General features: G+C 41.2%; 1 protein-coding gene across 2 annotated transcripts in view; it reads left to right on the top strand.

Annotated features, from left to right (window-relative positions):
• Positions 1-16508, top strand: part of rsrc1 (arginine/serine-rich coiled-coil 1) — a 132545-nt gene that overhangs the window by 46319 nt on the left and 69718 nt on the right. For both annotated transcript variants that reach the window (XM_037775641.1, XM_037775642.1), the window contains exon 5: positions 3584-3620. In XM_037775641.1, coding sequence (XP_037631569.1) covers positions 3584-3620 — 37 coding nt within the window. The remainder of the gene's footprint in view (positions 1-3583; positions 3621-16508) is intronic.

Genomic DNA, 16508 nt, shown 5'->3' on the forward strand with positions numbered 1-16508 from the left:
GTTGCCTGTTAGGCTGCAGTTTGCCATGTTATGATTTGAGCATATTTTTTGTGCAAAATGCAGTACCTGTGGGGGTTTCTGGACAATATTTGTCATTGTTTTGTGTTCCTAATTGATTTCCAATAATAAATATATACATACATTTACATAAAGTAAGTATATTTGCCCACTCCCATGATGATAAGAGTATTAAATACTTGACAAATCTCCCTTTAAGGTACATTTTGAACAGATAACAAATGTGCAATTAATTTGTGATTAATCATGATTAAATATTTGAATCGATTGACAGACGTAATTTACACAATATATAGCACTAAATAAGATTTTGAATATGCCATGAGTTCAGTTTCGTGATTATGTGACTGCCACGCCTTCTCAGCATGCCAAGCCTGTCACAGCGTATCAGGAATCACTGTCTGTCTGCTTCATTCCTGTCTTTCCATGTCTTCACTTCATCTCTCCCCTCCCTCCCTCCCTCCCTCCCTCCCGCTGTGTGCCAGGGCTATAATGTGCTCCTATGGTTGTAGTAAGCAGGCCACAGTGTCTCTGAGGCCTTGTGCTACACCACCATTACTATCTGGCTTGCCTCCACTACAAATTGGATGAACAGGCACTGACACATTTTCAATATTATTACATTAAACCAAGTGGATTTTGATTGATAACCTAATATTGGCCTAATGCAAAACATCAATCATGGCAAGTATATTAATTATTTAATATTGTGGCGTAATTCAGAAATCGATGCTGCCTCTGCGTTGAAGGCACAGAGAGCGGAGGGAGGGAGGGAGATAAGGAGAAAAGGAAAGCACCGTCCCTGAAGACCTCAGCAGATTATATGATGTTTTGAAAAGAGAGATGAGGATGTAAAATGGTGCGTGTGTGTGTTTGTGTGTGTGTGTGTGCGCGTCTAATGGATAGAGCGATCCCTTCGGCCCTGGTGCGGACAGCGCTGGACAGCTTGCCCTTGATAAAGTCAAGACAACAGATGACAGAGTGGGGGATTAAATGCAAGTGAAGAGCTTAATAAAGGTTGGATCACAAAAATAAAAGACTTGGTTATAAAAAGGAGTGTGAGGGGAGAAGAGGGGGAAGAAAAAAGCGAAAGGGAAATGAGCGGAGGAGGAGGGATCGAGCGCTGCGTCTCCCCTGTGTTAGATTGTTTCTCGCTAATTGCGCTTCATTAGCGGATTACACACACTGTCACCACGGTAACAAATGTCTTGCTGTCTGGTTGCCGGGCGCCCGTCATGTATAATGAATGTGGCGGGATGTTTGTCAGAATGTAATGTAATTACAGCTAGATGAAGTTTGCCTTAAGTGGTTGACTTGTCTGCATGTGGCTCAGCAAACATCCTTTCTTCACAACTTCTTTTTCTAGTTGTTTCTTACTTTTGTTAATATCTCTGTTTAGCATTTCAGTCATTCCTTCAGACCATTATTTAGAAATGTTGATGGTGTGGGAATGGCCGAGGTTTGTGGTATGGGACCGACCCGGACTGATGGATGGATGGATGGAGGGAGGAAGGGAGGAAGGGAGGGAGAGGTGGGATGGATTAGACAGTATGTAATTTTAGAGATGGTGTAGATTTACACTGTGATGCTGCTGGCTGCATTAGCAACTGAAGCCTGTCGATAAGCCTTCCTCCCTCTCAGCACACACACACACACACATGCAAACACACACACAGTGAAACGCCACGGCCAGGGTGGAGTTGTCAGTAATGGGGGCCAGAGTTGGATGGGGGGTGCCGGGATCGGGGACGGGGGCTGTTTGTGTTCTCTTGATCTGTTGATTTCCACTGCTGCAAATTTGAAATGTGCCAAAATCGCATCTATTATTTACTGCCAATTTGCTCTTTTTAAAACCGACCGCTCGCCCCCTCCTCTTCTTCCACTTCCTCGGCTCGCCGTTCTGCTGTTGCCACCCTGATAATCATACACACATTTTTTTATTAATTCACAGATAATAAGCTCTGAGTTCTTCCTCTGTACTTGGAAATTGCTATTATGACTAGCAACAGCGAGGCGACAATATTAGCTAACCTCTGTTCTGGTGTGGAGGCAAACACACACACAAACAAATGCACACAGCACTTCAGTCTGAAAGGTTACAATTAGGATAATTCTTCATTATCTATTTATTTCCTTTTGATTAACTAAAACCTATTTGATGTCATCAGACCATTTCCATCCTGCTCATAACTGAAAAGAAATACTGTGAGATGATTATGATAGTTGCTGACTGTATTCCATGTAGAGCTGAAACAGTTAGCCAATTTATCAACTATATAACATACACGATAATCAATTAATATTAATCAATTAATCAAAAAAATCACTAGTTTCAGCTACTCAAATGCAAATATATTCAATTTTTCTTAGTCTTCCATGAAATAAACTCCATATTTTTGGACCGATGGTTGGACACAAGACATTTACGTTACTTTTGTCATCTTAGACTGTGGAAACTTGTGATGGGCATTTTTTTTTTGCTATTTGCTGACATTCTATAGACCAAACAATGAATCAATTGATTGAGAAAATGATGGGTATATTAATTAATAATGAAAAAAATTGTAAGTTGCCTCCCAAGTTCCAGCTAATCAGAATTAGCCACATGTATTGTTCCGATTCAATGCGTTAAAACTAGGGCTGTCAATCGATTCGAATATTTAATCGGGATTAATTGCAAATTAATCACACATTTTTTATCTGTTCAAAATGTACCTTAAATTTGTCAAGTATTTAATACTCTTGTCAAAATGGGAGTGGGCAAATATGCTTGCCTTATGCAAATGTATGTATATATTTATTATTTGAAATCATTTATCAGCACAAAACAATGAACAATATTGTCCAGAAACCGTCACAGGTACTGCATTCAGCATAAACAAATATGCTAAGATCATAACATGTCAAACTGCAGCCCAACAGGCAACAACAGCTGTCAGTGTGTCAGTGTGCTGACGTGACTATGACTTGCCCCAAACTGCATGTGATTATCATAAAGTGGGCATGTCTGTAAAGGGGAGACTCGTGGGTACCCATAGAACCCATTTACATTCACATATCTTGAGGTCAGAGGTCAAGGGACCCCTTTGAAAATGGCCATGCCAGTTTTTCCTCGCCAAAATTTAGCAGAAGTTTGCAGCGTTATTTAGCCTCCTTCGTGACAAGCTAGTGTGACATGGTTGGTACCGATGGATTCCTTCGATTTTCTGGTTTCGTATGATGTATCTTCACTCTAGCTTTAAAACTGAGCCCACTACAGCCTTGAAAGATCGATTGTGTTCATGCGTTAAAGAAATTAGTGCCGTTAAAACTTTTTTGCGTTAGCGCGTTATTATTAACGTTGACAGCCCTGGTTAAAATATTCAGAAATTGGTTGTGAAGTGTTCATTCGAGAACACTTGAATAATGTAGAGATTGTTCTTCTGTCTCTCTTATGTGTATTTATGTGTGTATTTATTTCGGTGGATGTGTGTGCATCTGCAAAAAAAAAAAAGTTATTTTTATTGAATGACGTTTTGTGTCTGCACTTTATTTACAGTGGTGGAAATGTGTTGTTGTGTTGCAGGGACGCCGCGAACATCAAAGGCAGATTAGAACATCTGGTAAGTTCTATTTGACACCCCCCTTATATCCCCCGTACACACACACACACACACACACACACACACACACACCCACACACAAACAAACACAGACACACGCACACACACACTTTGATTTCTGCATTCCTAATGAAACCTCCAGAGTTGGAGCTGAATTCCTGCAGTTAACAGGCAGGGAGAGAGAGAGGCAGAGAAAACATAGAAAACAGGGATAGAGGGAGGGTAGTGTCCCCCCTAAGGCCTGGTCCACCTTTTATATCAGAGTTTCATTTATCCCAAATTCTGACCAAACACGCACACACACACACACACGCACACATACTCACACACGCAGGTTATTCACCCTCATTTTTGGATTTAGTTGCGGATATTTGCAGGATTTTTGCATACCAGTTTGCACATGGATGTATGAAAGGAGAATATTATTTTACCTTTCAGACACACCCCCCAACCCCCACCCCGCCTCCTTCTCCCTCTCCATCCTTCTCTCAGCACGGGGCCTTTCCTCAGTCTTCTCCCATCCATGAATCGGGGGGGCCTGCTGGAAATGCTCTCCCGGGACAGCCCTGAAAAATTTAATAGCCAACGTTTCCAGCGTTTTCTCTTGCTACTCGCTTTAATACGGGGTCAGAGTGCCATGCAACAAAGTGAAAAGGTTCTCTCTCCTCTTTTTGGGTGGGAAGGAACCAAGGTTTGATGTGCCCCATATTCCAGGGGATGAATTATAGACAGGGGTCAGCGAGGGTCTCGGCTCTCTGTGGATGTCACATGCCCTCCCTCCCTCGCCTCCCTGCATACTAAACCTGCAGCTCCCAGCACCTTACGCAAATGACCCCCCCCTAGCCCCACCACGCGCTACGCAAATGACCCTGAATATGCCACACAAATGACTGACCCCGAAATTCAACCACTTCGCAGCGACTCTCCACTCGAGCGAGCGGCAGATCAGATAAAGTTCACCTCAGATTTCGACGTTGTGAAGCTCAATCGCAGAATTGTTCCTTATTATTGAGTGTAATCAGAACTCTTTCACCTTTTATATCAAAACTATTAATGCTATTATTACAAATTACAATACGATTAATTATTTATCTAAAGCATCGTGTTGCACTTACGACATGTGAGATTGAGAAGTGCTGGTTGGGTACAGTGGTCTCTTTGGCTTCCCTCGTTAACTAATTCACCGCTCCCTACTTTTTTGCTCCACTGTGGTCATTTTTCGAGGGCACTATATAGTGCATAGATTTCTCACTCAGAGTTCAGACACTTAAATAACATGACGGACATTAAATATAGTGCACGGCATAGTAATGGTCTAGTTCGGCTTTGGAGATGTCTATGGGTAGGTCTGGAGGTGTGATTGATGTGGTACTCCATAAAAGGGGGTGTGAATTATTCAAGAGAGGATTACATGCATAAACAGCATTAATCAATATGTGTATTGGCAGTTACATCTTGGCAAACATTAGGTAATGTGTGTCTCATGTTAAGATGAGTCTTCCTTTTAAAGGCAAGTGGAGGAATGTGAACTAATATCCATAAGACATAAGAGATGCTAGGTCAGTATATAGTGCAGACAAATATGATGTACTATATATATGTATATATATAGCTGCAGTGTGTCAGTGTGCTGACTTGACTGTGACTTGCCCCAAACTGCATGTGATTATCATAAAGTGGGCATGTGTGTAAAGGGGAGACTCGTGGGTACCCATAGAACCCATTTTCATTCACATATCTGGAGGTCAGAGGTCAAGGGACCCCTTTGAAAATGACCATGCCAGTTTTTCCTCGCCAAAATTTCGCACAACTTCGTAGCGTTATTTACTCTCCTTCGCGACAAAATAGTATGACATGGTTGGTACCAATGTAATAGCGGCCAGGCCCGATGGCAGCCTGTCGGATTTTTAAGAGGTTAATTAAAAAAAATCGAAAGTTGCATTAATGCGTCAAAGAAATTAGTGCCGTTAAAACAAATTTGAATTAACGCGTTATTGTGATGTTAACTTTGACAGCCCTAATTGTTATATTACCTGTTTTTCAACCACAAATGATGCAGTTTGTCAACACCTGTTTTATCTAATAAGATACAGTTTCATTCTGTTCATCTCAAAGATTTCATTCACATATCATATCTTGAGGTCAGAGGTCAAGGGACCCCTTTGAAAATCGCCATGCCAGTTTTTCCATGATTGGTACCAATTGATTCCTTAGGTTTTTTAGTTTCATATAATACCAGTATTTGTACTCTAGCTTTAAGACTGAACCCGCTAGGACAGAATAGCGGCCGGCCATCAGATTGTTAAGAGTTAAATAAATTAGTTTATTTAATAAAAGATTGATACTTAATGTTTTTTGTATCGATCCATTATTGCCTCGCATAGTGTCGCAATACTATGCTGTATTGATTTTTTTCCTTTATGTATATACGTGTGTATATACTATATATAAATTGTGTATCATATTATTTTCACTAATTCGCTGAAGTTATACAGATCAGTAGTACTGTTAAGGAATGTAAACTAGATTGTCTTTCACACAGTGATCGGTATCGCACATGTGAGTATAGTTGCGTTAATGTTTCTCGGCAGGGGTTAGTGCAGCCAGTTTGCGTGTGTGTTTTGTAAAGTTTCTGCACTAAGTGGACCTAAAGGAACAGATTAGAACATGTTTGCATTTGATTCTTAGTCTCTATCAGGATCCCGCTCAGAGTTAACCATTACACATTTACACACATAAACACACATTGGTATGTTTACCAGTGCATTTTGTTTGTATATACTGTATATATGTCTCTGGGAATTTGAATACCTGAATACTGAGTGTCTGAATTTATGGGTGTGTTTATGCTTATGGGGAGATTGCACCCCAGTCGTACAGCTGCCTGGGGAGCGCAAGACTCTGATTACGATTCGGGACAGAGAACTGTAAATAACGGAGCTCGTCTCCCTCTGAGGTAGAGTTGTAGGGCTGTTGGAAATGCTGTTTCCCTCTATACCTCACACATACATCCCTGTAGATTTCTAAACAGGCATTTATGACTTTCTGTTGATGTACCGCTCTTAAGATTAGTGCATCAACCATATTGACACTTATCATGGTGTCGCCAAGCTCATATCATCCTTTCAAGGAACTAACTTGGACCTCTATCAAGGAATTGCTTTTAATTAATTAGAATAATTTGCAGTAGTTATAGGAGAGAAACTGTTCCGTTGTTTGCTCATAACAAAAACAATATTTGAGAACTGATGTGACAATCAAACTTATGTTCAAATAATTCTTGCGCTTGATTTTTCTTGATGAATACTAACGCTTCCTCCTCCTGTTAAGTTAACGGTATGAGTGAATGACTGGCGCGGTAATTAGGTGGGCAATTAAGATTTATGTGGTCTGAGGTTTGTTTTATTGTTCATGTTTGTTTTGTTTTCGCATTTCAGCAGATTGACTGAACGCGATCAGTAGCGATGCAGAGAAAAAGACTGAAGTTAATTGCTCCCAGTGCTCTGCGTTAGTTTCTGCCTTTGTACACACACGCACAGACACGTCCAAGTGCACACACACACACACATACACAAGTTTGAGTCGGACGACTCCTTGCTCTGGCAGAAACGGAGCGATAGTGAAAGAGGTGGCCTACAGCAGCTAATCAGTCCAGATGCACAGCTTCTCAGAGCGAAGGAGAAGAAAGCCAGCAGCTCAATCAATACATGAGGAATCAGCCTCATCAAGATCACTGGCTCTATCAGCAGCTGTAGCCATCGTTCTACCACACACACACACTCTCACACACACACACACTGCCTGGGGAAGGATAGAAGAAGAGTAGAGGAAGAACAGGGGAAAGAGGGAGATCGGTCTTGGGATGGGAGTTTGAATAGAACACGATGGTGGAGAGCAGGAAAGGCTGGTTTACAGGTCGGTCCAGTGGTGCAGGTTGAGTTGAGGTCACGGTTCACAGAAAACTGAAATGACACATCTGTGTTGTCATATTTTCAAATTTGCATCAAGACCTAATGGGACATTGTAGGCCTTTTGTAAAAGCCTTTTTAGTTTGTTTATAGAACAAATATGATTTTAATTGTATTAACACCAGACACATTGTTAAAGTAGAATTGTTTGCATATGACCAGTAGTTATTCCAACTTAATTTAGGCACGCATCAAACCCCTGGTGATCTGATTTTTGGGGATAAGAATACTATAGGTGTCAGAATTACATGAAATATTAAAATATTGTCAATTTATCGCCAGTTGAGTATACATAATGCATCTTTCTTATATTAAATAAAGGCATAGTTATTTTGTTACACATCCTTGAAGTGTTTCTGCACCATTTAAAGGTTATGCAGTAACCCTAATTAATCCAGTAGTTCACACAATCAGGTATACTATATCTGGCTCTCTGTTAAATCTGCTGTCAGAGAAATTAGTTATTTAACTTCTGTGTTGTGTAGTTGTCCCTCTACTAATGATATAAGGTCATTTTGGCACTAAGCCTGTCAATATTTCAAACCATTGTTGCCTAAATGGCCTTCAAACCCTTCCTCAGTCAGTATCGGTAATAGAGCTGCAACGATTAATTGATTAGCTACTATTAATCAACTATTAAATTAATGGCCAACTATTTTGATAATCGATTAATCAGTTTGAGTAATATTTTAAAGGAAAAAAAAGGTCAACATTCTCTGATTCCAGCTTCTTAAATGTGAATATTTTCTGTTTTTTTTTACTCCTCTATGACAGTAAACTGAATATTTTTGAGTTGTGGACAAAACAAGACATTTGAGGACGTCATCTTGATTTTTGGGAAACACTGATGAATATTTTTCACCATTTTCTGACGTTTTATAGACCAAACAACTAATCGATTAATCGAGAAAATAATCAACAGATTAATCAACAATGAAAATAATCGTTAGTTGCAATCAAGTCAGTAATTTAACTTGCTTAACTTGATGTGATCACCATCAGGATGGTAAAATGTACTTGTTGAGTAAAGTAATTCAGGGATACATCACATGGCTTCACACTCAGTGCAGATAAGTATGAAAAATTCTCTTCATGTGGCTCCATATTGTTTTAAATGTCATGATGACACACAGGAATATACTCAATCCCAACGATTCCTCAGTTGTTTTTATTAGTACTAAAAAATTAGTTTAGTTTTGGGGCATTCTCTTTTAAAGCTGGACCCTCTGCTTCTCTGAGAGCTGCCCTGCACTCTTCATTTTATTTGAAAAATACTGTACAGCATCAACAATGTACTCATGCAGAGGTGCTCTGCATCACAAGAACGTGTTTGATTTACTCGAAAAGGTAGCGTAGATACGAGAGGTCACCAGGCCGCTGTACACATGGCTTTCTTCAGGGATGGCTGATGTCGCCACAGTGTCCCTTGGCGAGTTGAAGAGTTTACTCAGGCAAATAGCCTTGTTGGCCTACTGACAGATAGGCAACAGCAGCTGTAGTCAGGAGGACAACACACACCAAGAATGTGACAAACCTGGCGTCACTGAATATGGCGGCGATTTGACTTTGAGCTGTCTTAGCGTAAAATACAAGAAGTTGAGGAGAGCTCAGAGCTCAAAATGATATATTATGGTTTCTTTTCTTTATTCTGCGTCTGTAATTGTCTCATTAAACACTTTCTCTTTATCTCTCACTGTATCTCTTTCTCTTTCTTTGTATTTCTTTGTCTCCGTCTGTCTTTCTTCCTCTCTAATATGATTGTATAGGATAAAGAGGTGAAAACGGCTCAGAGAGAGAGATTCTGGGCAGATAAAGGAGGGGAAGGGGAGGCGGGGGGTGTTGATAATCTGCAAACAGATTTCCATGCTTATTACACTAATGATTTCATGATATTTGATGTGGCGGCAGGGGTTGGGAGGATGTGGAGGGGGGTGGGGTGGTCTCTTTCTCTCTCTCATCTCGACGGCGCGGCTAAATGATGGAGTAATTTGAGTGACCTCTGACTCGGGGCAGGCCCAGACGTAATTGCATGTCATTCTGGCAGCGAAGGAGGGGAAGAAGAGGAGGGGGGGGGGCTCCACAAAATACAAAGTATCCCCCCCCCGTCTTTCCCTCCTTTCTCGCGTATCACTTGTTTTTCTGTCTCCTTTTCATGTGTCCCCGTCGCTGTCTTGCTCTCCCGTCTCGTTGCCCGTCTCACCACGGCTCGCTCCTTGAGTGTTTCCAAAAAAAACAACCCCCCCCCCCAAACAAAAGAAAGATTGCATTAATTTCCAAATGATGATATTACATTAAGCGCGGAGATCTCATATATCAAAACGTGAGAACTACTCCCTTACTGTATGTGCTTCATCTTAATGGTATCGCTGGATGTCAAGGGCATGGAGGAAATTAAATCGGAAAGTGCAGATAGACCAAAGAAGATATTATCTCTGGATGATTGCAGTTTTGATAGGTATTCCAGTGAATTTCATTTTCTCCGGATGGGGAGAAGATGAGTTAGCCTGCACATTTGCTCATTTTTCTTCTACATGATTTATGTGAGTTGAGTATAAAACTCTCTCCGTCACCCCCCCCCCCCTCCCCACCCCCTTTCTCCCCCACCGCCTCCCCCTTTTATCGGGAACACATACATGCACGCGCACACACACGCATGCACATGGGGTAGTAAATTACTGCCTTTGAGTTGTATCTTGGCTGGGGCAGTTTGTGTATGTGTACTTCTTGTATGTGGGCAAACTGCAGTGCATGTGTGTATTTGTATGCATGTTTTAGTGCGTGTGTGTGTGTGCGTTTGTACGAATACGCGCGCCGGAGATAGCGGCAGAGCCATCAGCGGGAATGATTCCAGGGAGACGGGGGAGTGTCATTACTCAGACTTGTTTACATTCTAAATACGTAATGAAATCTTGTTGGTAATAATGACGGGAATAAAAGTTTGGGAAATTGTAAAAGTAGTGAAGTTTGAGAAATGAGCCCCGGCCTGTGAAATAGCATTTGGGGGCAGGAAACGACATTATTATGCAGTGCTCCTGCCTGCCTGAGACATGAAGATGAACTGCTGGCGGGCCATAAAATGCTGTTAGCCCTAGCCTGAAGTATGGCACATTGTAAAAGAGCCCTGATCCCATATTGCCATTATATATAAAAGTATAGCCATACACAACATTATTTTTCATATAAGATGAGCTCCGCTACAGTTGGGCCCAGGCCCCCCAAATACATACACTGATAGGCAGATTTTTTTTTCTCCTCCTTATAAAATATATAAATAAACATATTGCCATGGAACCCATCTCTGCCCTGATCTTATAGACCTCGATATTAAAAACAGAAATATTGCATTTTCTAGGGGCTCTGTTTTCCCCTGTCCTCTTTTGGGTATGGGATATATCAGTGTGTTTGTTTGGGGGGAGGCGGAGAGGAGGAAGAAGAGACGAGGAGGAAGCCTGAGCGAAATGCAACAAATGAAAGAAAATGGAAACAGATGAAGACTTTAAAAATATAATGAGATGAATATTGAGCATATCAGCTCCAGCATAAAGAGAGTTAGAGAGAGTGTATATTGAAACTGTTTATTGACAGATAATAATGGTCACAATGGTGCAATTAGGATTAATGTTACAGTAGATGGACTCAAGATAGTGTTTTAGAGACATTTGAAACTGTCAGGAGGGTTTACTCAAACCCACATTTCATTCATTTATTCATTCAGATTCTTTACTTTTTAGGTAGAATATACAGGATAATGTGTGACCAAGGTGCCAAACTCTGTTTGAATCCAGAGTGTTGCTGGATTTTTACTGGATTTCTTAATGTGCATGTTTACAATACTGCAATATATCTGTTGACCTTGAGCATTTACTGTTAAACTTTGTTTCTAACGCTAGTTTTATAAGAATGTAAAGTAATCACAAACTTTTACAGCAGGAGTGATTTTATTTACCTCTTAAAGGAAATGCACTTGAACGTTTTTGGGAGGCCGGCTCTTTGGTAAACTTACTTTACCAAGAGGACATAGAGACAAAGACAAAGCCACCAATCTGTCCTTCAGGATTTTGTTTGTGCTTCATGGGCATTCACTATTTTGATAGTTTGGATTTGGTTAATGTCAGACCTAGGAATGTGATTTACTGAATTGTTATTCATTATTACAATAATAAATAGTACACCAGCAACTTGTTGAAAAAAAATCTTCAAAATGAACAGGAATTACAATTCAAGTCTATTATGTATATACAGTAGTATATAAACATAGAGCTGAATTGAATAGATCGGCCCCATTGTCACTGATATCCGATCCAGCTATTTGAGTCAGTATCGGCCCAATATACGGTACCGGTGTCGGTGCATCCCTACTTTTATCATATTTGAATGCAGGTTTATAATGAGATAATACCTAACTAATACTTTATGTTGTCATTTTCAACAGCAATCCAGACACTTTAATGGTATTAAATACAGATTTTCAAAGGGATCCGTTTTATAGGTGCTATTGATGACATTGATCACATTCAGCCACTAGACGTCGCATTTAGTTCCATTACATTTACTTCCCAACAAGTCATTGCCACGCACTTACCGTCAATCTATCTGTTTTTTCCACACTAACTGACGACCCAGAGATACCACGTGATACCAACGTCTTCTTACTATTGGCTCTCAAGCCTTGTTAGAAGTGGGAACCAAACGTCCGATATCTTCCACAGAGATAAACAAAACATTCATTTTCGACCCGCCAACATTTTTTAAATGATTAATTCACAATGTTATTCTGCACCTTTCTAAAGGCCTTGTGGACGTATTATTTTCTAAAAAGCATTCGTCTACATAAAAATGTCATCAACATTACCTTTAATTTTCTCTTTAAATTGTTTTGCACACGGCAGCATATACTGTATATCTCATGTTCTGTTGAGAGGTTGAGTTGTAGTAGAGATGAGATGAGCTGCACTGGCCTCGCTCCTCGGAGCTGCCTGGCAGATGATGGTTTACTGTGTCGGCCGATTCTGGAGCTCAACTAATCATCAGGAAAGACCAGCAGCGCTTCGCTCTGATTCTCTGACCTACAGTATCTATCTAACCCTTCATTGCTTCATTGTCCCGCTCTCTCCCCTCGGTCTCCTCCTCACTCACTCACTTTTTGAGTCCGTGTCTCACCTGAACTGGATGTGGTTATCGTAGATTGTGTGAAGGATTATATAGAAATGAACGGATGGACAGATTATGTCAGGAGAGGATGAATAAAAGTAGCTAAAAGTGTTGCTCTTCAGCTTGCATGTATGATGATGTCTGCTATTCAGCCTTACATTTTTAAAAGTCTTTCTCTTGTGTCTCTTTCTGCTCAGTCATAAATTAATTCTTGTTGTTTTGGTACGATAGAGGGAGTTAATTATTGACCACAGTCTGGTCAGATGCAGCTATCTGACCTTTATTCTGCCTCTCTAACAGGCGTTTATTCATCTGCTGACCCACCATCCTTTGCTTTGTCTGCTCGGCCTCAGGCCCGATAACAATAATAATAATAATAGTCCCTTGGACCAGAGCATGACTACAAATAGATGAAATTTCCTACATGCGGTACCTCATTATACACAGTGTAGCATTGTTTTTACCAAGACGAGTGAGGGTTATTTATTTTTCTAATGGGACGTGTTTATTTTTGACTAATGGGACAGACGCTGGGCACTTAGGCTCAGCGAAAGCGTGTCTCAGTGTGTCTGTCATCGCTGTGGTGAGGTAAGGGAACAAGCCGGAGGCCTGCCGTGAGCATACAGGACTTCCTGTCACATTCAGGGCGAGAGTTAGACCGAGTCAAACGGGTGTGGGTATCAGTACCGGCAATAATATCCCAAAAATAGTAGATTCTTTTATGACAGCTGCTTGAAAAGGAGGATGTTTATAAAAAAAGGTGTTCCTTAACACCATCAGAGAGAGAGGGAGGACAAATATATTGCACCATACATGCATGACTAGATTTCATAAACATATAGAAGCATTCAGAGAGGGCGCCTTCTGTGTTTCAGCTGAAAGGCACAAGAGACAGATAATCTCAAAGCATGGGCACATAAATCTGAAATAATCATTCGCAGCAATTGGCCAGGTGTGTGGAGGAAAGGCAAAGGGTGATTTGAACTTCTCTATCAGGCCCTTTTTCATTCTTTAGGCCCTTTATTCTCTACGAATTCCCTCCAGGAAGAATTGTCTGAACTATTATTCTCTTATTTAAACAATTATTGCATCTTATCCCTTCTATATAAGGGCCAGCTTGTCATCCAGCCTTTCAATGTTGTCTTTCAGAACAGCCGTAAATGCTTTTGCATCCAACGTGGTTTGATGACATGTCGTATGAAGTAGTTGTTTATCATGAATGCTGCCTTTAAGACGGCCGTGGCTCGGTTAGTTAAACAGCTGATCAATTAATCGTAGGTTTTGTGGTGGTTCTCCTTTTCTGCATATCAAGGTGTCCTCGAGCAAGACACTGAATTGAGAGACACTTGGTTCTGCTCTCAGGTTAACAGTGCCACAGTGTCACAGTTAGAGCTGGCCCCTCTTAGTCGATTAGTCGTCTAATTGGTCGTTTTGGTTAGTCGACTAAGATTTCTTTAGTCGAATAGTCATTTATTAATGCTTTTTCAAGCTGACTTATTTACAAGAAATCTATGAGCACATCTCTGGTAAACACGAGACTTTAAAATGGTGCTGTCGTGTGATTCTTTGTGGAGAAACTCAGTTTTACAGATCTGTTGATGAAATCAACTAATCGATTATTTGACAAAATCGTATGAGTAATAGCCGACTAAGAATAACTCTCCATTTCTACTTTCTAAAACCTCCTCTCCATGTCTGATCCTGTCTGCCTATGGTCCGTGATCTTCTTCTTCTTCTTCGTCATAATTTCTTCCTCACCTTCCCTCTTCTTCGCACTCTCCCCATTTTTTTGGTCTGCTATATTTCCTGAGCTCGGAAGAAAACAAAAGAAACTTTGTCTGTCTTGTCTTTTGTCCCCCTCTGCCTGTTTCCCCCTCTCCTCACAGTGTGATAATCTAAAGCCCCTGCGCTGCTCATTCCCAACACACACTCCCACCTTACTCCCTCTAAACACACACACACACACACACATAGTCCTTCCTTCTGTGTCTCATGTTTGTTTGTGTGAGTCGGAAAGGCGCAGTTTCTAATTGAGGGGCGAAGCCACTTCAAATGCAGCGGGTGCCTCTTTCCCAGTGGGGGGAACACAGATCTGCCTCTGGGGAGCACAATTAACGCCTTTTTATTGTTTACTAATGAATTACACACAGAGGAAGCGGCCACGCGTGGGTGAATTAGAGAGAAAAATAGAGTTTGTTGGGAAAACAGGCAATGTGTGTGTGTGTGTGTACTTGTGTGTTCTGTATCATTATGTTTGCTTAGTTGTGAGTTGACTTCTGAGTATCTTTTATCACTTGATAATTTGATATTAATTAGCCTGTTTCCGCCTTCATTTAGTTCTTTATTGGCAGGAAGCACACATGGTAGAGCTAAGGACGCTTTCACAAGCCATTGTCCATTTGGCTACTTCGAATCAGAGCGATATTGATACCTTTGGTTAGTTTTCTATTTAGTCTGGTTCGATTTCACAGTGCACAAATTAAAGCAGACCAAATTAAGAAAACTAAGATGCTGAGGGGCGTGTACAAAGGAGCGAATTTATCTTTTTTGCCTCAAGAACTGCCACTTCTATGCCGGGAATCGCAGACTTTGAATCCCCTGTGCTTTGGTTAGCTTGGAAGCAGTCTAAGACCACCTCTTGGACTGGTTGTTTTGGTCTGCGCCTGAGTATGATTATTGCGTATTATTGCGTTCACAACTGCCCAAACAAACCACGCCAGGGGTTGATTAAATAGACTAAATGTTGGCTTATGAAAGAGCCTTAAAACTTTTCAGCATATTGCACACCTCTGGCCAGTCATTGATGTTAAAGCAGGTGTTTGTTTTTTTTATTTACAGGGTGATAGGAAATAACTGCTTTGACATCACTGATTGGTGTCATGAGAACAGGAAGTTGCTTGAAACAGCGACAGCGAAGGCAGCAGCATCGGCTTTCTATCTTGTGTGATTCAGTGTTGTATTACCCACAGCTGGCAGGATAGCGTGTGTGTGTTTGTGAATTGAGGACGCATGGACTTACCCATGCCTTAAGGCCAATGTAAACGAATGCTAATGTAATTACTGAGGGGGGCGTCGTGATAAACTGTAACTAAGATGATTGCACACGGCACACAATGATCAGGTTAGTTAAAGATGTGATGGGTTATTGCTTTAAATGACTGGTTGCACCAAGACTGATTCCCGTGTCGTTCTAATTGTTCAGCAGGCTAAACCCCTGTACCGTTTAACTGAGTTACAGGACTTTTATTTTATGGCGTGTAATCCTTCCTTTTGCTGTAAAGAAAATGCCAAAAAGCGAGAACAAATGCCTGAGAAGAGGGAATAGAAAATGTGTGTGTATACATCTGTGTGTGGGTGAAGGCCTCAAGTGTTCCTCCTCTTCTCCAGCATAATAGTGATTAGTAATTTCAGCTGTCGAGCAGTGCCAGTCAGTCTGAGCGTGATCCCCTATGTCACCTGCTACAGGGGATACACGCACACACACACACACACACACACATCCATGTTGCATTAAGTGTGCGTCAGTCTGTCTGCAGTGCCTTGATGTGCGTCCCATCTAGAATACAGCACCCTGACATCGCCACATTAAAGGGGGTCATTATATTTCCCCGGCTGCCACCGAAAAGTGACGTTTTTACAAAGTGACAAGTTTACAGTCTGATAAATCAGATTTTTTTTGCTGTGGGTGGGGCGGGGAAGCCGAGAGAAGGAATGGTGGGAGGAAGAGTTGAGTTGTCTGTGGAGGAGGAGGAGGAGGGAGGAAGCGCTG

This window comes from Sebastes umbrosus, chromosome 7 (genome assembly GCF_015220745.1).
Source record: "Sebastes umbrosus isolate fSebUmb1 chromosome 7, fSebUmb1.pri, whole genome shotgun sequence".
Classification (NCBI taxonomy): domain Eukaryota; kingdom Metazoa; phylum Chordata; class Actinopteri; order Perciformes; family Sebastidae; genus Sebastes; species Sebastes umbrosus.